This window comes from Electrophorus electricus, chromosome 15, assembly GCF_041902795.1.
Source record: "Electrophorus electricus isolate QZ-2024a chromosome 15, ASM4190279v1, whole genome shotgun sequence".
NCBI classification, from domain to species: domain Eukaryota; kingdom Metazoa; phylum Chordata; class Actinopteri; order Gymnotiformes; family Gymnotidae; genus Electrophorus; species Electrophorus electricus.
The window spans coordinates 16,731,016-16,757,500 of NC_137511.1; the positions used below are offsets into that span (position 1 = coordinate 16,731,016).

Below are 26,485 nucleotides of genomic sequence, written 5' to 3' on the forward strand. Positions count from 1 at the left end.
TATGTAAGTGAGTTCTACGCCATGAACAAAAGGCAATAAACTAAAGTACTACTACTACCTACTAACGTAGACAGATTAAGATTTGCTAGTAGACATGAATTTAGCCCCAGAGTATCACAGACTATCACCAGAGATTAAACCAACATCATTAAAGGTATTATTCACGGAGTATATAATTTATACATTACATTTTCACAAGAAAAGCAAGTATTACTTTTGGATAGTGTATTGATTTAAAGTTCATTTAAAACTTGAAGGAGTTTATTTAAACTGTTACTAGGTAAGCAGCTATGTTTTATTTAAGTGGTATTGCTTTTTTCTTTTCATAACTGCTGAGGATTTGGAAACCACACAGGCTACTGTATAGGCCAATATCAGGGTTTGGTCTGTTAAAGGCATCAGGCATCTTGCTGCAAAACAACTATTTGCTTTAAACAGCTTTTACTGTTTTCAAATAAATTTATACAGCACATGAAATCTGCTGGTGAGTGATCATTAAGGCTGTAATGAGGGAACGAGATCTCCATATTATCATAGATTTATCAAAGACTTCTTTTCAGTAAAAAAGTATCTTAGGTTTCTGCAGCAGGATAGGGGAAGGGACAGAGACAAAGTGACAATGAACATGTCAATCCACTAAAAACAAATCACACAGCTGCGTTCTCCACAGTCGTGCTGTGTACCTTCCCATTTCTGTCTTTGTGAATTAAAAATGGACTGGAATTTTGAAGTCTACTTTTTCATATTATGTGGTAAGAATACATTAGCTGTTATTTGAGATTCCTTTTCTTTGTATTGCTTTTTTACTTAAAATTCATTCAATGTTAATTTATTCAAATTCTGCTGGCCTGTCTTAACAAAATGGAAATATGCCATGCCACTTATAGCTGGAGAACTAATTCAAAGATGAATTCAAATTTATTGATATAAAGCATTAAATTATTAGATGGTGTTAATTACAGATTTTTCTTTTATAATATCTAAAAGCTGTTATATTGCTTATATATTGTACATAGAAGGCACTCTTTTTAATAACAAAAGTTTAGTTATAGAAAGGAAACATTTTATTTTATTTTATTTTTATTTGTGAAGAAGAGTTCAGAAAATTAGCTTCAGCAATCAATCAGGACATCCTTTTATGGTATTATTGTAAATGAAGTATTCCCCTCAGGAAGTATGTATTTCAAATTCTCTCTCTCTCTCTCTCTCTCTCTCTCTCTCTCTCTCTCTCTCTCTCTCTCTCTCTCTCATATTTTAGCTGTTAACCTAACATGATCAAAAATCATCTTTACACAAATTAGATTAGATGTGCATGATAAGATACTTTATTGTGGTTACATTATAGAAATACAAAAGTGTAGAAGGTATTTATTTGTGTTTTGCTCTACAGTATCTCAGTCTGTGTTGGCTTTTAATATTGAGGCAAATCCTTGGAGGTACTTCACCCAAAACCAGGACACAGCCTTTGGCTACAAAGTGATACAGAAAGATCAGTCCAGGTGAGAGACGCATAATTGGCATAGTACATCAAAGACATTTTCCTAATAGAATTCTTGTGATGGAGCTCCCCTCCACTCTTTTCCACCAGGCCATTACAATTATGTTTTTGGAGTTCCTACTTTTGGATTTAAAGTGTAGACATCTGTATTGATGATTATTATTACTCTAATATACACTGTAGTCAAAGAGAATGTAAACATTTTGTTAAAATATACCTTGATGATAGATATCAAAATTCAACTTATATTTAGCTAACAAAACCTTCTCTTTCTTCTCAGTGTGATTGTGAGTGATCCTTTATTACAAAATCAAGATAAAAGAGGAAACGTATACCTATGTAGGACAAACTCAAAAGACTGCTCACCTTTAAAAATTAATGGTATGTATCCATTGTAGTGTTCTTAATAAGAAGCTGCTTATTTTCAGTAGTGTAAAATATTCATCAGTGATTTGCTATGTTTCTTTAGATATGTGGCTCAAATGTAGTTCTTTGTGTTTTCCTATAGTTCCCCCTGAGGCTGTTAATATGTCTCTTGGACTTTCAATGACTAAAGATCCGGCATCCTCAAAGATATTGGTAAGTCATCACTCTCAAGACTCACAGTATTTTACTTGTCCACACGGTATAAGGAAGGAAAGACAACGGTTTGCCCCCTGCTGTTTGATTTTAAAAGATACTAATGTGTTAATGATTTGGAGGTGAGGATCACTTCAGTACACATACCATGTCACCCCCATTTTCAGTTACAGTTGTAAGATTTCGAAATGTGTATTTGATAGCAAAAGGGAAAGCTTTTTCATAAAAGTACTACAAAACAATTGTAATTCAGTTGCATCTTGTCACAGTTATATGAATCAGTATAATATTATGCTTATCACATATTTAGCTACTGTATTTGTTATAAAATGTCTGGTTCTCAGTACTCAGTTTAATGTGGATTTTATTCAATTACCATATTAAATCAGTGGCAAACTGAATGTAGATCGTAAAAATACTATGTAACCAGCAGATAACATAGGTCTACACTTCCCCTCTTTATATGGATATGGATTCATACTTCAAAAAATGTGGGTATGGAATCATATCCACTAAGCTACATATTTTATTTCTGCATGAACATCAAACTGAGAATTTATAAAATATATTTTAATACCTCGTACTATTTTTTGGTTTGGGATGATGGTCTAATATTACTTAGTTGATAAAAAAACATAATGAATACACTGGCAATATAAATCACAAGGTAACAGTTTAGATGAAAGCAAAAACTTTTTCAGGTGTGTGGCCCAACCATCCCCAAGGCTTGTGAAGTAACTACTACCTACAATGGCATGTGCTTTACCATTGAGGAGAGAAACACTGTCACAGGGCCTATACCAAGCACTTTAAGAGGTAATTCATATAGGAAGATACCCTAATTAAACAAGCATCACATTTTCTCTTCTTTATTTTAATATGTTCTATTTCTGGATGTGTTCCTTTGTTCTTTATTCTCAGAGTGCCCACCTCCTGCACAAACAGATATTGCTTTTTTGTTGGATGGTTCAGGGAGTGTACATCCCATGGACTTTTCTAAAATGAAGAGTTTTGTTAAAAAGCTGATCCAAGGCTTACAAACACAAAATATTAAGGTACAGCATGTGTAGAAATGTGTGTATTAAGTAAATGCATTGTGTGAATATACCCAACCCAACATAATATACTGACATTTTGCTTAGTGTGAGAAAACATACTGTATGCAATCACCAGAGGGCAGCATTTTGCTGGGCACATCATTTACAGGTCTACAGTCTCCCTCTGCATGAAGCGAACAAATGCTTAAAAGAAAACAATTTTTCTCTTTATGAAAAGATTCATAGTTCTCTACATCAAACAACTGACAGTATTTTTACTAGCATTTATTTTATTTATCCCTGGCAGCTAAAAGAAGGAAATTAATAGCACTTGATATGGTTGTCTGTGATTAATTATGTGTGCTGAAGTATAAACCCAGAGGACAGAGATCAGATAACTTTATTAGGTAGATGTTCCAATAGGTATATGTCATATATATCATATCTTTTGCTCACACTTTGGCCTTCTTTGGCCTTGGGATTTTGAGGGTGAGTGTGTGTGTGTGTGTGTGTGTGTGTGTGTGTGTGTGTGTGTGTGTGTGTGTGTGAGAGAGAGAGAGAGAGAGAGAGAGAGAGAGAGAGAGAGAGAGAGAGATCGAGATCTACCAGAGATCTGGGGGTTTGAGGGTGTGGTGCAGTATTTTCACTGTTCCTAGGATTGCACTGTTCTGGACTGAGATTGATGTCACTTTTGGGATCTGTTAGAGCCACTCCTACAGCTCATGGGTCACCGGGGTTAGGTATTTTTCAAAATTCTCCTCCTTCTTTTGAATTAAGAGAATTAAGAGACCACTCCAAAATTTCATCTCATGAAGGGAAATGTGGTATGCATCCTCATAAGACACTTTTAGAGTACATTCAGTGAAGCTTGTTTCAGTTTTAATAGCATCTGGTTTCAGTTCACTCAATACTTTCTTCCAAGTTTCATATCTAAATGTTGTTTTATTTTTGTTACTTTCAAGCTGCATTTAGCAAGATTAGCTGCACAGTTGACACATTTTAAACTTTCCTCCCCATCCATTTTGATAGAAGTAAACTCATATTTTAATAATTTTCATCATAATGCCCTGCCAAGCATACCCATCATAATAAGTTGGCCAAGAGAAGAACTGGAAACTACTGACAACAAGACCAAAAAACTCCTCATAAAGCATAGGGTGTTCCATTCAAGATCCAGCTCATAAAGGCTTTATGCTAGCCAGAAGGAGAATGGGCCTACAAAGCTTAAAATACATTTTGTATGGTGAGACATGAAATACCCAATGGATACATCCAAGCAATTGCCCCCAAGGCTAAGCTGATGGGATGGGTCATGACATGGTCATCATGGAAGCAGAAGAGGTGCCATGGCATGAAATGTACCACCAAGAGATAGCAGAGGTGGCTGACATAAGAAAATCCTGCCAATGGCTGAAAAAGGCAGGAATGAAGGACAAGGCAGCACAAAATAAAGCACTAAGCACTAGGTTGATGGAGGCAGGGGTGTGTCACACCAGACAAGAACCAAGTCCAAATAGCAAGAAACTACAGAGAGTGGTGGAGAAAAAGAAGACTAAGATCTCGTGGGACCTCCAGATCTATACAGAAAACAAGTAGTGTTGAACCAACTAGGCCTATGGTAGATAAGATGCAGAAACCACCACTGGTAATAGAAGTAGCAATCCCAGTGCTGTAAACATCCAAAGAAAGGAATATGTGAAGTTGGACAAAGGCACCACTAGGGGCTGTGACTCCTAAGGTGGAGGAGGTTTTGTGTACGTGTGTGTGTATGTGTGTGTATGTATAATATATATATATATATATATATATATATATATATATATATATATAGTCAAAATTGATAAAATATATATATATATATGAATTGAGTTTCAAAACAAAATATATCTATATAAAATAAAATAATACAATTAAAAATTGTAATTAATACATCATGTATAGATAGATAGATAGATAGATAGATAGATAGATAGTAACTGCTTTGTAAAGGTTTCCAAAGAATGGAACCATATGGAACCAAATTTATCACATGGAACTACAAAATATGTTTTTAGACAAACTCACATGTTAAAATAGATTAAAACATAATACAGACTAAGAAAAAAGTATTTAATAATGATTTTTCCTTTTCACAGTTTGCTGTTGCAGAGTTTTCTGATTATTGTAAAATACCCATTACATTCAATAACTTTAGAGACATCAGTGACGTAGATAATATAGAACAACAACGTCAATGGACCAACACTGCAAATGCTATCAATAAACTTGTGTAAGTATTCTTCCTGAAACTGTGCAATCTTGTATTAACAGTCTGTATGTAAATCACTGAAGTCAATAAAAATAACAAATATATACATAACACATAGATAACTGGACACTATTTCAGCATCAGTAGTTTCAAATAAACATATTACTGGATCTTATACTGACCCTCAGTTTAATCTGAATTCTGTACTGCTTCTCCACAGGAATGAGTTATTCACCAGCAGTGCAGGAGCCAGGCCAAATGCTAACAGAGTCTTACTCGTCATCACTGATGGTGAATCCACTGATGGTGTCAATCTACTATCAGCTATTGAAAATGCAGAAAAGAAAAAAATTACTCGATATGCTATAGGGGTAGGAAAATGTTCTGCTTTCACATGTTCTACTTTGACAATAACACAAGAGATTTTATAATAAAATTATATATATAATATAAAAAATATATATATATATATATATAAATGAAGTGACAACTGCACCACTGCAATTGTGATAAACTTTTCCTCACACAAGGAGAGAAAACGAGGGAGGCCAGCAGTGGCACCTAAACCACAACAAAAAACAAATAAAATGAACTAAAAAATGCAGTGAAGTTTGAAGCTGTGAGTACAGAGACAAAACAGCACCAACCACAGGCTATGCAGGAAGAGAAACAAAAGGCTATGCAGGCAGAGAAACACAACACAATCCAAAAGGACAAAAACGAAGTGAGAAAAAAGTGAAAAAGTGAAGCAAAATGGAGCAGCAGCGACAATGGCCTAAAAGAAAATGATCTTGATACATCTCAGTTAAATGGATTGCTAAATAAAGTTCTGCTTTTGCCTTGGTATTAGCTAAGGTGGTCTTGATCATTCTACTGATTAATGCAGTGAATGCACTAATGCAGTAAATGTTAACACACATTCAGATAACATGTGAAGGATAGCAACCCATTTTTTGCTTTGTGTCTCACATTGGAAGGTTGGTGGAGCTTTTCACAGTCAATCTGCACAGCAGGAGTTAAGAATTATTGCCTCTCAGCCACAAGATGAATATATATTCAAGGTGGATAACTTTGACTTGTTGGACAAAATCCATAGAACTTTGAAGGAGCAGATAATTGCTATTGAGGGTATGTCAATACTTTTTTTTTTTTTTTTGGTAAGCCTTAAAGTTCCCACACAATTGTTGTTCTACATATTACATATAATCACATGGATGTTGTTGTTGTTTTGTTGTTTTTTTAGGAACCCAGACGTCAGGAGACTCCAGCAGAATGGAGTTTGCACAGGAGGGGTTCAATGCAGCATTTAAAACAAATGTACAGGAACTTATTAGCGTTTGCTTTTAACACCTATCATCAGTGGTCTTTATGTAAGAAAATGGTTACCTAGGTTACCCAACGGTTAACACAGTAGTGTACAGCAGCCTGTGGTCAGTAAAGCCCTTTTGTTCTAGAATGTTATGCAGGTTGTCTTTTCTGGTGTCAGAAAATAACTTTTTATTTTCTGCATATGATAATCACAGAGCCAACAAATGGAATGGTGAATACAAAAAATTACTGCTTTTAAATGTGATATTGAATTCACATCCTCATAAATACATGCCCATCTTTCTTTAGGGCTGATTTAAGATAACATGCTGCTTTTCAACATATATATTCACTATATTCATTTGTGACAAATATGCAATCAAGCCATTAAAAAGTATATTTAATAATGTTCAACATATAATGTTTTGCATGTTTAGGGAAACATCATAATGAGTGTAGTTGGAGCTTTCCAGTGGAAAGGAGGATACCAAGAGTATAATTCACATGAAGAAAACATCTCCTTTCACACAGGCAGTGACCATGACAGTTATTTAGGTGAGAAGCCTCTTATACCTAATATATCAGCTACTGTAACTAAGAATAGAAAGCAAATTATGCAATAATTAAGATAAAACAAAAACCAGAGATAGAGCACACCATAAATCTAACATATCGGTATATATTCTCCAGCCAACACAACAGAAACACCTTCCTTATACATACATTGGCACTTTATTAGGTACAGCTCTCTTATATACATGTTGGCCCATTTGTTGCTGTGCACAATGTCTGACAAGAGGACCACTGCTTTAACACTGATATAAAACTGATCTTCACTATCAGAACTTATCGTTTAAACATTTACTGTTTTGAAAATAAACTGCTTTAGGCTCCCTCGTGAGTCTTGGTCCTCCTGAGGTTTCTATCTCAGTTCTGCCCAGAGTTTTTTTCTTGCCACTGTCACCTCCAGGTTGCTAAATAGGGATCTGCACCATATAATTGTAAAGCTGCTTTATGACAACATGTTTTGAAAAAAGTTCAGTATAAATAAATTTGACTTTGAAATTTGACTATATTTAAAAAAACAACAACACATTTTTAAGAAAAGGATTAATAAAGAACGTTTTATCAATCTGTTTACTCATAAGGGTAGGACATAATTTGAAGTTAAAGGGACAGAAAATCTTGTGTGTTCCCATTACCAGGTTACTCTATGGCAGTAGGAAGAATGTGGCATGATACATATGTTATTCTGGGAGCTCCAAGACATGCACACAAGGGAAGAGTGACCATGTCATCACTGAACACAATGACACAGCTTCTGCTGGATCCTCCAGAGGTTGTACATGTTACAGTTTGTATTAAAAACATATACAGAACTACAATGAAAATAAAAAAGTGGGCCATGGATCATAAAACTTTGTCAGTGGTAAAACTTTCAAATTCTCTAAATTACTCCCTTTTCCCCTAAGGCACAGATTGGTGCCTATTATGGAGCTGAAGTGTGTGTGGTAGACTTGAATGCTGACTCCTACATGGACCTTCTACTAGTTTCTGCTCCACTGTATATGGAAGAGGATCAGGAAGGAAAAATCTTTGTTTACTCCTTTTCACAGCAGGTAAAGAGAACATTTAACACACTGCTCAGTCAACAGCTTTTCTCATATAGCAAGAGCTTGAAGCTATCTTCAAACATCTATGTATGTAGCAATGGCACCAGTAGTCATACATGTGTGGTAATGTTTTTGAGTTCATCTTTTTATATTGTTTTTGACAGTCACAATTACAGGAACAATCAACACAGACATTGGAAGGAATGATGGGACAAAAAGGAAGGTTTGGCTCTGCGTTATCCAGCCCAGGAGATCTAAACGGGGATCATTTTGTAGATGTAGTGGTAGGAGCTCCTCTGGAGGATGATGGACAGGGCAGCATCTACATCTTTAATGGAAGAACAGCAGACATCAACCCCACCTACTCACAGGTGAGAGAGCGAGACAAAGCAAAAGAGAGATAAACTCTGTGATATATTTTACTGTCAAAGGTCACCATCATCCCAACAAAACCTCTTTACTTTTGCAATGCTCCTTTTCTAAAATGCTCCATCTTTTTTCTGTTTTGTGATGGCAGAGAATCAGGGGTTCATCTTTTCACCCAGGTCTATGGTTCTTTGGTTTGTCTTTGAGTGAGTTTGCTTTGGACCACAGTGGAGATGGTCTGCCAGATATTGCTGTTGGAAGCAAAGGAGCAGTCACATTGCTCAGGTTTGGACAAATGTTCATGGAGAAGCAGACCTCTGTACATTGTAGCATAAAGTGAGAGATAAACATTATGTTTAAATACCAAATGGTTATTCATATGCATGTGTATCTTGTGTCTTCAGGTCCAGACCTATTGTATCCTTGGTGACCAAAGTAATCTACAGCCCATCAAAAATCCCCACTAAAGACACAGATTGTGAAAAGCCTTTAGAAAACATCTTGCGTTTGTGTTTCACTATGAAGGATAAACACACTTATCCAGGTTTCTTTCTCTTTTACTCATACATACAGTATATGTATATATTTGGGTTTACATAAACCATAAACATAAAACAAAGGCTCCATTTCAGAAAGATAAAAATAACACTGCTTTTGGTCAATTATGTCTTTCCTTTTTATTTATTTAGGCTTATCTGCAAATATTAAATATATTTTAAAGCTTGATGGAAAGCGAGAAAACTATCGAGCATTCTTTTCAGTTAAAAATCCTACAGTGTCAGACAGTATGACTGTTACATTGGAGGAGATGTGCAAAGAGCATAATTTTTTCATAGAGGTAAACTCAATGCTTTCTAATAGTTTCTCCCTCTATTGTCAGACTTTCTCTGACACCTGAACCATGTGTTTTTCAGTTTGGTTTCTTTTGTTTCATCCTTTTTCCTCACATATTTCAGTAAAAAAGCTTGTGCTGTGTGCTATTAAAAATAAAGATAGGAACAGCATATTTAATAGCCCCCTCCATTAATATGAACACAAGTGTCAGACAGAATGAGCAGAGAAGAATGCAGTATGACATGCAGTATGACAGAGTTTAATGATATACAGAGGTACTCCAAAGGTGTGCTCAAAAAACAGACAAAAGTCAAGATCCAGTAAACAGATAATAGGCAAACAAATCCAGTTGGGTAATAAGCAATAAAGTGAATCCAGATAACAAGCATAAAGATGGTAACCAGAAAATAATTATACAACAACAGCTTAGAAACGTTTGGCTGGCAAAACGAGACTTCGCAAGACAATCAGTACAAACAGAACTTAAATAGTGAGAAACATTAGGGAAAACAAGACACAAATGAAATCAATAATCTGGGGAGTGAGACTGAACGGGAGGTTTGTGGTTTCTGTAGTCAGATGCGGACCTAGTCTGTCCATGCAACATGACAACAAAGTTGAATAACATTCATATTATTGTTTGGTGAATTAGTTCTATGTTCAAGACCATGAAAATGATAACCATGACAAGCACACACAAAAGGATTTCATCCTGTTTATATAGCAAGGTCAGATTAGTCCAAGAATCCTGTTTATAAGAAGAATAGGAGTAAACCTTGATTATGTGGTATGTAAATCAGGTTTGTGTGGATCTTGTTGACTATATACTTCAATCACTCTCCTATTGGAAGATCTAAAGACCATCTAATGATATTTGATACTAGTTACAGAGATTTTGTTTTAACATGTCCTGGAACTTGGTGGAGGTTCATGTTACCAGACGTTCTAGGTTCCCAGGGAAAAGAGCCCTGCAAGATCACATATTCTATATGTTTTATATGACATAAATCAGCACACTAACACATGACATTTGGCTCAGTCCATGTTGTTCCATAGCACTGTGTCCATAGTTTGTGAAAAAAGCAGGAATTTCAATGTTCAGTAAAAATCCAAGTAAAGTCAAATAATGCTCAGTACTGTTGCTTCTCATCTTCTGATTATTATTGTTATTAATATTATTGATTTCTCCTTTCACACAGGCTTGCAATGACGATGCACTAAACCCACTGTCCAATCAGTTAACGTTTACATTTGAGGGCCTCCCAGTTGGCACAGTGGAAGGGTTACGGCCCATCCTTCACCCGGGAATAAAAACCACCTCAGATCATAATGTAAGAGTACAAGGTGAACCTTTCATCTTAGAGCAATAGTAACAACAAAATATTTCTGCTGCTACTAAAGACCTCAAGAATATTTATTCAGTGGAAAAACAGAAACACTGTGACCATATACCTAGATGAAATCACATAAAACACTTGCTATTTGTAAAGAATAATACAATTGAGACCTAGCAATGGTAGTAAGTTTAACAGTGTAAATTCATTTCATAGTTGGATTTTGAAATGAACTGTGGAGATGATAAGATCTGCACTGACAATCTTAAAATTGATTTCAACTTCTCTGGGTAAGTACATTAATGGTAAAAACACATGATTCCTTGATGATTCAGTTTGTTGTCATGTATACATCATATACACAAAATGTAAATGATACTTAAGTATAAAATGTCTTAACACTTTACCACAATATCATAAAATCACTAATTGTAAGGGCTGGTGCCAGGCTGAGGCCCCCTCTGGCCACCAGAGGGAGGCCTCGAGTCAGGCACGCCACTAACCAGGCTTAACACCCAAGAGCCAATAAGCCCAGTGACCCAATCATTCAGTGCTGGGTCTTTGCTAAAGTTTTGAGCCAAGTGCCTAGCAGGTAACTTTGGGTATTGTGGTCTGTGAGCCCTTGTGCGATGCCTATTTTCTGCTTTGCGAGGGTGTCTGTGTTTTTACACATCCCCTCCCTTCTCCAGTTTTCCCCTCTTGAGTTTGTCTCTCTCCTGAAACTTCCCTTAGCCATTCAATTTCCTCCCAGTTTTCTGGTTTTGTTTGGGAAGTATTAGTGTTCTCTCTTTTTCCACGCTTGGCGTGGTGTTTAGTTTTTTCCTTTTGTTTTACTGCTCATCCAGTAGGCTCTTGGTGTTATCCCTTAGCTGACCTGGGTTCAAACCCACCTTACACTGATACTGTCAAGATAATGGAAATTCTGTTATTTTTTTCTATTAATTTATTGAAAACAATTCATGTGTTGAGTTCATGTGCTTTCATATACTAGATCATCAGATATAAAAGTTGGAATCATGCAGGATATGAATGTGACAGTGTTTGTGGAGAACAGAGGAGAAAACTCCTACAACAGTCTCATAACTCTCAGTTACCCCTTTGGACTGTCCTTCAGGAGATTCACCACTAAACAGGCAAGAGCAGTACTCCCTCATTTGTATGGTCCAGCAGTAAGATACAGTTTAGTGTTGAAAGCAACACAAATATTTTAAAAATGATGTAGTAGAACATAGATCTGGTTTGTAGCTGCGGTGCAGTATATTGCAGTAGCAGGGTTATGTAGATCAGCTGAGAAGCTTTGCATGTTAGTTAGGAGTGAGATTTCTTTAAGATGTTATAGTGCTGAAGCATTTATTCCAACTTGTATAGGCTGACTCTATGTTTGTAAAACTCCTTTGTTGTAAATAATGTACTGTTGTCAAGGAACACTCCCCTTCCTACTGGTCACATGGTACGGCCCAGTGGGAGTTCATTGTCTGTCTCATTTGCAACCACACCCATGTTGTTTACCAAACACCTGTACCTGGTTTAGTCTTGTTACGTCTGTCTGTATTTAAAGCGCTGTAGGAGTGGTCTTAGTCATCTATCATTGCCCGTGTTTGTGTTATTTGTATTCGTGTTAAGTGATGTTGCATGAGTGCCGATTGTCTTTATTGTTTGTTTAATAAACGTCTGTCACCATCAAGGGACTCTATGTTCTGCCCCTTGCCCTGCAGCACTCGGTCCATTACAAATGTGCGATGTACCAGGTCTTATAATAATAATAATAATTCCTTTTTCATTGGGTCATTAAGCTCCATGGTAATAAGCTGTTCACACATCCACCATCTATGGCCTGTGCAAATCAAATTGATCACTGTGGAAGTACAGTTTGTTGACTTATAATTTAATGTGTGTTGTATAATAATATGGCTTATACAAGTCACTTGTCTCAGCGGATTTCATACTATTTAAACTCACCTTTATTAGATTGGCCTCATATTCCATCTGAATAACAGATTTTCTATATTTCCTGTATGTGAGCAGAGCAGAGTGGAATGCATATCTCTGGACAGTGATGACAAAGGTTCACTGGGGACCTCCACCTGTCATATTAGCAAGCCCATCTTCAGGGAGAATGGCTTGGTAAGTCAAAATATTTGTTTAGTTCCTATACCCTCATGCTTAGTTACACGGTTTATAAAATATTCCGTGAAAATATTTTTGAAACTTGTGATGCTAAGAAGTTAGATAAAATAATATTAGAGTTAGGTTTTGGAGAGAAAACAGGGCATTAGATTTTTGTTAAATGTTAACACAGGGCTAAATTTAAATAAATCTAGTGTCTAGGTTAGCATTACAATTAGGAAAATTTTGTGAATACATAATTGCACAATATTCAGCACATTCACTACGAATAATCTGTTTAAGGTATATTCCAGCAATAACTTCAAAAACATTTTCAGTATTGAGGGTAATTTTAAATGTTTTTATAGTGTTTGTCAAATGCTTGTATTTAGTTATGTAGTGACATGAACACTTTGATGAACCTTGATGAAATTAAAATAGGTTGTGATTAATTATTAATCCCTTAATTAATAATGAATCCCTTAAAATTAATAAAGGGACATGCATTTCACATAGCCTATGTAGTGGTAATGTAGTAGTATACATCAGTCATTGTATAATCATGTAATGCCACCTGTGTTTACGATTATAGTTCATGTTGGTCTGTTTTGTTTTGGGGTTTTTTCCCTTTGTTTCTCTATTGAGCAGCCATGCCGAGCAGTGTTTCATGGTAGTTTTTACCCTTAAGATTTCATGAATTTGTTTCCTGTTCTCCCCATGTTTTTGTTTATTGCCATGTGCTTTTATATGATCTCTAAAAAGACTGTTTACAATAATGTACAAAACACTAAAATGTGTTTTTATTTTTAATTATGAATTATTCTTAATTATTATCCCTTAATTACAATTAATTTGTTAATTCAATCTCAACTCATATAATTTATATAATATAGTGATTGATATACCCACAAAGAAATTAGAAACACCACCCATGAACTACAGGCTTTACAACTAATAGGTTGTTTATTGAGTAATAGCAGTAATAGAGTATGAATGCATAAAAAAAGTAAGGGAGATGCTAATAACCCCAGGCATTGAATTCACTTATATAGTGCTACAACTGTAAGGGTCCGTGCCAGGCCAAGGTCCCCTCCGGTCACCAGAGGGAGGCCTCGAGTCAGGCACAGCACTAATCAGGTTTAACGCCCAACAGCTGGGCTAGGCCTATATAAGCCCAATGACCCATTGCTGAGTCTTTGCCAAAGTTCTGAGCCAAGCTCCTAGCCGGTAACTTCGGGTATGGAGGTCTGTGAGCCCTTCTGTGCTGCGAGGGTGTCCGTGTTTTTACACATTCCCTCCCCTCTCCAGTTTTCACTCTCAAATCTGTCTCTCTCCCAAGACTCTTCTTAGCCATTACAGTTCCTTCCTGTTTTCTGGTTTTGTTTGGGAAGTTTTAATTTAGTTTTCCCCAGGGCATCGGGGCTGCCATTCTTCCCGTGGCGTCCTTGGTTCTCCCTTTTCCCACACTCGTCATGGTGTTTAGTTTTTTTTCCCTCTAGTTTTGTCGTCCTCCATACCTCTGAAGGGTGTTATACGCACAGGTAGCTTTATAGCTGCTGTGGTCTAGTGGGTCTTTGTCTGCCTTGCAACAAAGTGGCCGGGGTTCAACTCACCTTTGGTTATTTACGTCTCTTGTTTACCTGTTCCACAGTCTAATGGTTCTGCACACGGGCCCATTATTAACACATGGTTGCTCACCCAGTAGGCTGTCAGAGTTATCACCTAGCTGACCTGGGTTCAAGCTTTCCTTACAACAACAAAACACAAGCAACAGTTACTTGATTGGTGTCAACCACTGCACACATGAAAGGAGTTATGTCTTATCTTATTTCAGTTGATCCATTAGATCAAACATGCCATTCGTCCATATTTGGACTGGGCCACAGTTGGATTGCGATGGCTGACTTAGCCAGCTTTTTAGCTTCGAGCCTGGAATTATACTGCCACGACCTGCAGTCAAAGGAAGGAATGGACTTTTGGTTGTCTCCGAGCTTGACCCTTTTGACGATTATGTAGGCGAACTCCTGATTAATTTACTGAAGAACCAGTAGTTCATGGACATCAACATGTCTGCCATGAATCAGTTTGCCTGACATTTATATGTAGCATTAGATAGCTATGCAGAGGAATGCACTAAGCAAAGCCTACAAAAGCCTTGCCGCTTGGTCATACTACAAGTCAAGAACTGCTGGTGAAATTAAATCCTTTCAAGGTTTATATAAAATAGATTTTGAATTCATTATAACCTTATCTGATACCACTTGTCATTACAGCTTGCATAATAAATATTAAAAACTAAAACTAAACAAAAACAAGGATGAATAAAAACTAAAATATACAGAGGTTTACCAAAATTAAAATTATTTACAGGCCCTTAAATGATCTACACCTAACTGAGAATAAATAAATAAAGTAAAACTGGAAACTAATGAATTTCAAATCTCAGAGTTCCTCCTGTTAATGGTGTAAATTGCAAACAGGGTTGCAAGAGTGTTATCTTGTTGATTGTATCCTGACAGTCCCATCAGAGGGTGAAAAGAGATGTTAACTTTAAGGGAAAAACAATTTTTAATCAAACAAAAAGAAGTCAGGTATTAAATGCTGAAAAAGCATGTTCTTTAGTTTAGGAATAGTCATTTGTAACAGCCCGAGTGCTGCAGATCAAGGAGGAGGACATACAGATTCCCTCTACGGTTACAAATAGGACAAGTCTCAAACATTCAACGAGGAACTCCCACTGCACTTGGCGGGCCATACCACATGAGCATTCTGTGACGTCCTGTAAATGAAAAGCTGTTCATATCCTGATTTCCATCTTCCCATTAGGTCATTTTTGACATTACATATAACATAAACAAAGACGTTAACTTTGATAAAACAATGATGTTCACTGCTACTGCTTCCAGGTATGTCCTGATGTTTTTCCTGGCAAACACATTTCACATGTTCTAATGTCTGCATCTGTGGGTAACTTAATGAAATCTTTTGAGATTCTGACATTTTTCAAAGACCAACTGCATTTAAAATCATGTTTTCATTCTTGTAGAAGGATAACATTCTGTGGATAACATTCATGCCTTTTGTTTCAAAGGGGCATCCAACACATTTACATTCACGGCATTTAGCACTTTGTTACCCAACAAGACAGAAATCTTTTACACAAATGTTAATAGTAGTCACAAGTACAATATCACAGAGCTATAGACATAAAAGGCTTTAAAAATGTTGACTCATTTTCAGTTACTCTATCCCAAAATATTGGCCCATTGCATTCAGAGCATGAATTGAACAAACTGCAACCAAGTGAGTGTATTGTAAAAGTTGTGTTGTACTACACTGACCCAAGTGTCCTTACAGCGGCAATGACAAACACTCAGAGAACAGCGAACTGTTCAAAAACAGAACCATTGGTGTCAAATATGGCATCTACATCTCACTGATCAGGTTAGTTATCCCCTTCCTTTTTACATATCTTGATGTTTTTCCTTAAATTTGGTTTTGTTTTCTACTTATTTATTTAGTGTCATTTCCCCAGTATGTTTAGAACTTTGATAAAGAAGGTGATACACACACAATCTCTGATGCACATGAAACCCACACTACTAGCATTGTAGGCTGGCTCTGTGTACTCAGATGAGAACACTGTGTGGCTTCTACCTGCACCATTCAGCCCTCTTGGTATCTATTCAGTGATCTTTTAGTAAGATCCTGTTACTGCTTTTATTTGAAGGTATGAGGAGTCCAGCATCCACATTAACTTCACTGCAGGGAAGAACAACCTTGAGAAACCAGTCAGTCAAATCCTCAAAGTATGAAAATAAAGAACACCCTTTCTATTGGACTTTATAACAGAACAGTTATAATGCAGCAGAGAATCATTTAATCATTGAGATTAAATTTGTGCTCTCCCTCTCTCCATATATCCATTTATCGGTTTGTCTGTCTCTCTCTGTCTCTCTCACCCTCTATCTCTTTATCTATCAGGTCCAGAATGACCTAAGAGACTTAACACTCACTATTTTAATCAAAGTCCCAATAAAACTAAGAGATAAGGATATCTGGACCACTAAGGATTTGCAGGTACAGTAGCATATCAGTGCAAACATTTTTAACATTGATGAATCAACAGTGCAATTTAATCCTATAGTAGATAAAATTCATATCCTGCAAAATGGCCTATGGAGATTACGAGAAGATAATCTTATGATAATTGTTTTTTTTTCTTTAGATTCAAGATTGTATTGTAGACAAAGATGAACAACCCACAGTCCCTGATTTTGTGGCAGCACTAAAAAATCACCACAAAGTGGTAAGTAAGTTATGGTTTTGTTTCCCAACACAGCATTTCTTTAACAGAGAATAAGACAAATTCTTAGTAAAGCTTTCTCTATGTAATATAATAAAATCACTTCATAATTGTGTGTACTCAGTGTAAACATAACCAATGGAAACTCTCTTTGTGTTTTAGAACTGTTCTGTGGCTGTGTGCAGACTTTTTAGGTGTAATGCAAATCTGATGAGAAGGGAGTCAAAATTCTACAACATCTCTGGTCATGTTAGTTCTGGATGGATTGAACAGGTAAATTTATATATATATATTAACGGTATATTTACAACAAGTTAACTGTTAACATATTATATGGCAACATTGATACTTTTACCAGTACAGTGTTCTTAGTTTTACAGTTTCGTTACTCTTAATTATTCATGTATTGCCTCTCTCTCAGACTAGACTCCGATCAGCAGTTTTTGAGCTGGTCAGTACAGCAACTCTGGAATATGACAAAAATAAATATGTCTACTTTTCCTCTGATTCTCTACATACTGCACCCACAGGCCTGGTAAATAAACAACTTTTTATCTGTTTAAGTCACATAATTCCCTTCTGTGTATTGTGTGTCCACCTAAGTAATGCTGTACATTACAGAACATACAAAAACATTTTAAGTGTATTCATAATACAAACATCTGTGGTCAGAATCATATGAATGCTTCGGCCATGTTATTCAATTTACCTATTATAAAAGCCTGTAAATTTGTTTGTGTATACAAAGCTAAAATGCATGTAAATGTTATTCAATTTACCCATTACAAAAGCCTGTAAATTTGTTTGTGTATACAAAGCTAAAATGCATGTATATTAACCACTGTCATCACACTATATTACAGTACCGGCCAAGAGTCCACCAGCTTGTAATAATGTTTTTTATGGATATCTATTATTCAGCTATATGTAATCACATATACAAATATAAAATTCATATGTTACTATATTGTATTCATTGTTACATGAGCACATAGTTTTCCTTTAATCGTTTAATTAAAAATCTAATCAAATTGTAACGGCTGCCCTGCGGAGCAGGACGCACAGACTTCCTCGATTTTGTGAAACATTTAATGACATTTAACGGTGGCACTCACATATAACATAAACAGTGAACGTGAACACACATAAACGGTTTTACACAACGTATAAAACATTGTTTTATACAATATCATAATTGACTGAGTAATGATGATGATGATGATGCTGATGTATCAATGAATTACACTTTAGTTTCTAGTGGCAAAACCCACTGATAGTATTGCATTGTATAAATACATTTACATAAGCCATAAGTGTTGATACAGTAGAATAAAACTGATATTAACAGAGCCTCAATTTCTTGACTGATTTGTTTAATGGTGTGTGTGTGTGTGTGTGTGTGTGTGTGTGTGTGTGTGTGTGTGTGTGTGTGTGTGTGTGTGTGTGTGTGTGTGTGTGTGTGTGTAGATTAATACTAAGGTGGAGGTGTATGAGGAGAAAAACATCCTTAAGGAGATAATTGGAGGAGCAGTAGCAGGGCTGCTGATTTTGGCTCTCATCACTTCTGGCCTCTATAAGGTCATTTCTGCTCTTGTTACCATTTGCTATTGTCACTTCCAGAATTCCTGTGTCCAATGCTGTATAAACATTTAATGGGTGATATTTGTTTGACTCTGTATTTGACTACTTTATTCTTGTATATAACTCCAGGCTGGGTTCTTCAAAAGCCGCTATAAGCAGATGTTGGAAGATGCAGGCTCTGGGGCTGATGGGACTGAGTAGAAGGTGGAGGCAGCTGGAGAACACTCAGCTGCTGCACTGCTCTGCTTAAATTCCAACATGGATTTGTCAGTCTGTGTTTGGAAGATTATGGTGGCAGCTGTAAAGTTCAACATGCTACTATGTCATCTAAAATATATGTCAGGGACTTGTACATGATAAATTTATCCTGAACTGGGCTTTTTTTTTTAGTAATTATAAAGACCACAAACAGTTATTCAAAGTTCAAATGGCAATTTTATATTTTAATGCGTTTTCTTTATTTGTTATCAATCATTCTTACTCACCAGATGCATAGGCATTCATTAATAAAAACCTTCCCATAAAGACTACCAAGGAAAATGTTCATGTGTGTAGAGAGTTTATATGAGGCAGAGAGAAGCAAAACATATTGTAAGCAGGATACTTGGACCTAAGTGCTAGCTTTTTTAAAACCCATACACACAAATAAATGTAGCCAAAAACCAGAATAGTGTCCAAAAGGGTAACAAGTCAGCAATGCTCTGTAGGTTGTGTCATACCAAAATTCCTCTATATTATGGCATAATCATTTCTACTTCATTCAAGAATAAAAATGCAGACTTGAGAATTAGTTGAAGAGAATATATGGTCCTGTTCTATTTCGCAGGTCATCATTACAAGCATTAATGAGGCATCCTCCAGAGAATGTATGACAATCACACAAATAACCTAAATTTCTTTTGTTTTCAAGAGTGATTATGTAATCACTTACTCTACAGACTAGTGTTTGAAATCTCCACCATTATATCCACAACATACATTATTAAATATATGCAAATTGTGATCAAGCATTATGCAAGTTGACACCTGCAAGATAAAGTTGCAGGTCAGCATCACCCTGACCTTTTTAATACTTTGAATGAATTGTCAGTTACAGTTGGTAATTAATTGGGGCACCACCCTGATTAACAGGGATTTTTTTCTAATTTTAATTAATTTATTAATGAGTAATAGTTCAGTTTCAACTCATGAAAGTCACCAATTCGATACGTGATTATTTCTCATCTACCAAACATAAGATCACTTTGGGCTGACAGACGTAATAACCAAGGTATGTTTACTGAATAAGCAGAGATAAGAAAAACATGCATTGACCAAGATTCCTTTAATGACCACGAGGGTCTAGTTCACTAGAATCATTATAATCACAAGCCAAACAATGTAAACAAGCTAAATTTAACAATTTGTGGTGGACACAGGTAGTTAGCTAATCGAATAATACTTTTTTTTTTAATTAGAGAAACAAAGTAAATAGACTCAATTATGCAACCTATGGGAGTAATCAAAGGGGCAAGCTACTTATTGATCAAGACCAACAAAGGAAACTTATTATGCAGCTCTGTCAAAATTAGAAAATTGTAGAATACTTGTGGCAGACCAGATTATGCACTGCAACAAATAAGTACTGCTTGCTTTACCGAGTTCAAAAAACAATGAAATAATAACATAATGAGAAATTGAAAGAATAACTTTGAAATCGAATATTAGATTAATAAATACCACACAAACCTCACACACACATTGTCCCTCCCTCCTCACACACACGCACACACACACACACACACACACAAAGGATGCAAACTGAGGTTTAGATGTAAAATATTTCGAAGAAAAGAGTGTCTTTCCTGAAAACTAATGTATGGAAAAGGTACAAAGGAAAACTAAAGTTTTTATTTCCAGTCTGGCTTAGTGAGTAAAATGCTCATAAACGTTTAAAACTTTTATGAAGGCAATAGGTCACGATAACACTTCATACAAAATTAGTTATATATGGACATTCCTTCAGTCATTTTTATAAATATAAATATAAATATATATATATATATATATATATATATATATATATATATATATATATATATATATATATGTTTCGGGTGTGAGTTTCTGTGAGCGTTAGGGATGCGTTAACATTTGGTCGCGTGGAAGACCGATAAGTTAGCTAGCAGAAGCCCATATACAGTGTTTTACAGTGTTTTGAAAAGGTGTCTGTTGGAAGTCATGAGTGAAAGAATGTAATTCCAGTTTGTAGTTAGATTGATTAATCATCTTTTATGTAAATTTAATTGATGTTGAAGAGGCAATAATAATATTCATAGTTTATTCATGTGTCTAGTCATTGTAATTTAAATATACACTGCCTGGCCAAAAAAAGGCTCACCACCTGGATTTAACTAAGCAAACAGGTAAGAGCCTCTCATTGGATAATTGGGTTATTATGTTTCAGGTGGCAACAAGTTATTTAACCCTAACTGATGCAGGGAGTAGCTTCTCATTTGTTAAACAACCATGTCGAAAGACACATCCTGTGGTCATGGAAAAGATGTTAATCTGTTTCAAATTATTGGCATGCATCGAGCAGAGAAAACATCTAAGGAGATTGCTGAAACTACTAAAATCAGGTTAAGAACTGTCCAATGCATTATTAAAAAGTGTAAGGACAGTGGGGAAACATCATCTTCGAGGAAGGTATGTGGTCGGAAAAAAATCTTGAATGATTGTGATCGGCGATCACTTAAACGTGTGGTGAAATCAAATCGTAGAAAAACAAGAGTAGAACTCAGGGATATGTTTAATATTGAAAGTAAGCGCATTTCCACACGCACAATGTGAAGGGAACTCAAGGGATTGGGACTAAACAGCTGTGTAGCCTTAAGAAAACCACTTGTCAGTGAGGGTAACTGGCAAAAACGGCTTCGATTTGCTAGGGAGCAAAGATTGGACTCTGGAGAAATGGAAGAAGGTCATGTGGTCTGAGTCCAGATTTACCCTGTTCCGGAGTGATGGGCGCATCAGGGTAAGCAGATAGGTGGCTGAAGTGATGCACCCATCATGCCTAGAACCTACTGTACAAGCCTGTGGGGGCAGCGCTATGATCTGGGGTTGCTGCAGTTGGTCAGGTCTAGTTTCAGCAACATTATGTGCCCAAAGAATGAGGTCAGCTGAATATACTGAACGACTATGTTATTCCATCAATGGATTTTTTTCTTGCCTGATGGCACGGGCATATTCCAAGATGACAATGCCAGGATTCATTAGACTCAAATTGTGAAAGAGTGGTTCAGGGGGAATGGGCATCATTTTCACACATGGATTGGTCACCAGAGTCCAGACCTGAACCCCATTGAGAATATTTGGGATGTGCTGGAGAAGACTTTGTGCAGTGGTCCAAATCTCCTATCATCAATTCAAGATATTGGGGAAACATTAATGCAACTGGACAGAAAATGTTGTGACACTGCAGAAGCTTGTGGAAACAATGCCACAGCGAATGTGTGCCATAATCAGAGCTAAAGGCGGTCCAGCGAAATATTAGTGTGACCTTTTTTTTGGCCATGCAGTGTAGTTATTAATAGTCAAAGTTCTGGTATCGGAGTACCAGGCTACAATTTCTAATACTATGAACCCCATAGCTCCATCTCTATAGGTTTTTAACCAAACTGCCCTCAGCCCTAGGGAAAGGGATGCTACACTTGCTTTGAGGGTCCTTTTGTGCAACTGCAAATGTATTATTATTTATTTTTAATCAGAGAAGCTCTGTAAATAAAACCAAGTGTGTTGGTGATGGAAAAGTCTGACAATTTTTGTTCTTGGAGCCTCTTAAACTCTAGCTCAATGACTATCCTGTTAACAGTAATATCACAGTTTGCGATGCCAGGTTCCTACAATAATTCTAAGAGTTTAAAAAAAAACAAAAACATGAAACCTTATTGCACTTGTACTCTCAGGGTGTTTGTGTCTCTTTACTATGTCTTGTATGTATCTGTGCTGACTCCACTTCTTTAGGAGAAACTTAAGATGTTTTCCCAAAACATATCTATCCACTTCTGTGAATTTCTCTAGATAAGAGTATCTATAAATGTAATAGTACCTGACTGAAAGCTATTTCTGAAAATGAAAAAGTGAAACGTTGCCTACTGGGAAAATTTAACTTGTCTAGGAAGAGCAACTCCCAGTAACAGTGAAAAGGTTTATTAAAATTGAATGTATACAGTTGTAACAGGTTCTCAGTCTAAGGCAGTGTAATCCAAACTGCACAAGTACTTTTGCTGAAATGTATTTTGTCCTGATTTCTTTTCATTGTAGTTCATGGTTTGTTTGGGTTTTTTTTTTTTTTTGGGGGGGGGGGGGGGGGGGGGGGGTTGACAAAGTAAATGACCAAAAAATTGAGGATTGTCACAAAGGACATATGCAATATGAAAATCCACAAAGAAAACAACTTTATATAATTGGCTCTACCGCAGATGATTAGATGATGTATATGCTACATAATCACCCCTTATAACCTTGAATCTGCTATATTTGACACCATCAAAATCAAAACAATTATTCTGCATATTAGACCTGGGTGCTGGTTATCAAGCTATATCTAAATTTTTGATAACTTGAATTTGTGTGTGTTCACATCTTTTCATTTGTTTTAAAGCAAGTTTAGAAGTTGTATAAGTGGGGAATCTGCAAATTCAATCACTTGCTCAGCAGCGACATTACTGGTTCTCACCCCGCATGATGCAAATTTCTGCAACGGATATCATGGGACAGTCACAGTTAATCATGTTAATGACAATGTTAACTAATTATCAATATCATTATTAACTTAGACTGTTGTGTGTTTCAGATTTGTAATAAACAGATTATCAACACAGTACATGGAAAAGTGAAAAAGAAAACATTTGATTTATAGTAGAACTTCATAAATTTCACTGAATTTTAAAACTGGAGATATGCTGGACATAACATCTGAGAGGTTTGATAAGGTTTTCAAATAAAATTGACCTCTTAACCCAGCTTTATCCAACTTACATGAATCCAAAGTAAGAGAAGTGTTGAGGAAGAGGAGGCTGGAAAGAGCTGGTGAAGGTACACTTTTCTGAGTAGTGCTGGTTGTGGTCATGGGGTTTGTGCTCGGGGATGCAGTAGAGGGGGCAGAGTTGGAGGTTGGTGATGAACCAGATTGGGTAGTTGGAGGAGATGGAAGATCACCAACTGTTTTCGGAAGTCTCTGAACTGAGATATGTTGGGGATCATTTGCATCAGAGAAGCACGAGTAACAGTGTGTGATTTGATCTGACTAGCACTTTGTAGAGATGAGTTCACACTGTCACTGTTGGCAACAGTCAAAATGATGGTCATCAGAAACCATGACGGCTCAGATTTACATAACAGTGGATCCCCAATGTTGCTGTAGAAAGAAAGATGAGAAATTGTTAGGACTAGTTAATATTGTACAGCATGTGCAAGTGTGCAGAAGACAAACATACGTACTGTGTGTCATGCTGCTTATTCACCCATAAGCTCCCATTACCCTTCACACATACCCAGTCTGGCCCCTGTTTAAGTGCAGTCTTGTTAAATGGATACAGTCTTGCCTCTGCTATGACGATACAGTTGTTGACGAAGGCATGATGGCACCCAGGTTCAAAGACAACATGATGAAGGCTTTATTGCCATCACAACAAGTGTTTGGGAACAGAGAGAGTTAGCTGAGTGAAGAATTCGGTAAATGCTTCTGCTTTTTTTTCCTGCTGATCACCCATCCTGTAATACTGGTGATTAGCTTGAGATCAGACGCACCATGTGTGATTAAAGGAAATTCCTCTCTGTGTATTTACTAATAAGAAACTTGCCTTGCATGACTAACATGACTAACAGTGTGGACCTTTTTTCTAGATTAACTGAATTCATTTATGGGAAACAAAATGCATTGGTTTTGTTATAACACTGATCTTTTTATGCTTGATTATGTCAAAAGAATACAAATTGTACATGTTAGATTTTTGAGGTGACAAACACAAAATAATAAACAAAAGGAAAAAAAGTGTGTCTTGTTTCACCCTCACAATGATAAATGAATCATGTGACCTTATATAAAGTGAAGGCATTCTCAGACCTCACCCATAACTTACCTCTTGCAGTGTCACAGGTGTGATGCAGATGCTTTCAGTAAGGGAGGCCGTACCACACTCACATTTGCTCGGATGTGCCTCAGGGTTATGTTAACTGTGCTGCAGCGAACAAAAAAAAAAAAAAAAAAAAACTTTTGAAAAATGCCAAATACTAATCTAATTTCATTGTGATATCAGCACCTTGTCAAAATTTGGCTTGGTCATATTCATATCCTGATCTCATGCATATTTGTCCTGTCAGTCTGTTGCTCCCAACTTATCTAGCAAGTTAAGCTTGGGGGGGAAGCCTCTCTGGTTGTCCAGGTCCACACATTGGCTGGATGTGGTCACCAAATTCCACCGGTTCCTCTAGTTCCAACACTGCCATGTTGGGTACAGTGGTGAGGTTGCTAAGCATAATGTTGGCAACTGCCTGAGAGAGCAGGAAGTTGTGATTCAGTGACTGATAACCCAGAAAGACGTTCCAGTCACTGGAGTTCAGAGGAGAGCTGTAGAAGAATAGCAAATATAGTTTAAAGAACCAGAGAGACACCTAAAGACAATTAAAATATGGCCTAAGGGTTGGTTCTGACATCCTCAAGTTCTGTATTCAACATAGCAAACATTTTCTTTTTTTAGCTATATGGCCTGAAAGAATTATCGGTCAGAAAGAAAATGGGCTACTTCTGAATTTGGCCACTTGTTCATAGTGCAGAGGTATAAAACAGTGGTCCCAGACATAATTCAAAAGCAAACAAACAAAATGAAAAACATTTGTGCCGTGTCACAACCTCCTCCTCTCAAATTTGCATCATGCTTTCATTGGCAACCTTACTGTGTACTTTAGTTTTTATTAGATTTTAATATATTCCTCCAGAATGTGATGGACCATATATGAACAGGTAAACAGCTTACCTGGAGAAGCACTCAGCTGAGGTTATGATAAAATCCTTGGAGAGAAGAGTCCCACTACAAACATGTATGTCGTCGTTTTGAACACTAACCATCCAGGGCCATGTCATGGTTATATCAGAGACTATGTTGTAAGGAAGGCCATTCAGGGGTTCTTGACCACATACAGGCACTGTGAAAAGTGAACACATTTACAAGTTTAGTTAGCATAAATGAAATCACATTTTGCTGACTGGGCGGGGTATAGGTGCCATCCTAGGCAAAGGGGGTGGTGGAGGCGAGGCCTCCCGTGAACAGAGCATCTAGGATGGTGCCCCTGGTAAGCCGGGCAGCACAGGATGCAGTGGGGACTGCATCTACGGGAGGACCAGTCTGTCCTGCGTGGATCCAACCCATGAGCCCCAGCATAACACCCCCACCCCCCCAAAAGAAATTCCAGGGAGGCCTTCCTCCTCCTGACTAAGGGAGAGCTGAGCCAGCAAAGCAGGGAGGCAGGAAGCTCTGTTCCAGTAGTCAGCTCTGGCTGGGCTTTCAGCTGGCTGGGCTTACAGCTTTGCTGGTTAGGCAAGCTGGGGGACTTCCTTCTTGGACTCAGGAACAAGAGAGCCCACGGGAGGTGGTGGCTGTTTGGGTTGGAGAGACTCATGACTTCAGGCATT

The 26,485-nt window shown here is 36.9% G+C and overlaps 1 protein-coding gene and 1 pseudogene across 2 annotated transcripts in view; one reads left to right on the forward strand and one right to left on the reverse strand.

Moving 5' to 3' along the window:
* The first annotated feature begins 626 nt into the window (after positions 1-626).
* On the forward strand, positions 627-19,679 carry LOC113568452 (integrin alpha-M-like). The gene is made up of 30 exons (XM_035533262.2): positions 627-752; positions 1,391-1,499; positions 1,779-1,879; positions 2,007-2,077; positions 2,779-2,893; positions 2,999-3,132; positions 5,250-5,383; positions 5,583-5,733; positions 6,340-6,490; positions 6,606-6,679; positions 7,108-7,225; positions 7,876-8,009; positions 8,143-8,289; positions 8,448-8,654; positions 8,801-8,934; positions 9,054-9,193; positions 9,339-9,487; positions 10,683-10,814; positions 11,034-11,107; positions 11,809-11,950; positions 12,843-12,941; positions 15,750-15,829; positions 16,281-16,367; positions 16,654-16,732; positions 16,908-17,003; positions 17,152-17,232; positions 17,392-17,502; positions 17,651-17,764; positions 18,697-18,807; positions 18,940-19,679. Exons 1-30 carry the CDS (start codon positions 713-715, stop codon positions 19,009-19,011), a joined length of 3,387 nt encoding a protein of 1,128 aa, XP_035389155.1. The 5' UTR covers positions 627-712; the 3' UTR covers positions 19,012-19,679.
* Positions 19,680-20,117: 438 nt separating this feature from the next.
* The window catches only part of LOC113591953 (transmembrane protease serine 9-like), a 16,145-nt pseudogene continuing 9,777 nt past the window's right edge, over positions 20,118-26,485 (reverse strand). Inside the window, exons 10-12 of the transcript XR_014117264.1 lie at positions 25,830-25,998; positions 24,936-25,423; positions 20,118-24,211 (exon numbers count right to left, since the gene is read on the reverse strand). The product of XR_014117264.1 is annotated as a transmembrane protease serine 9-like (transcript). The remainder of the gene's footprint in view (positions 24,212-24,935; positions 25,424-25,829; positions 25,999-26,485) is intronic.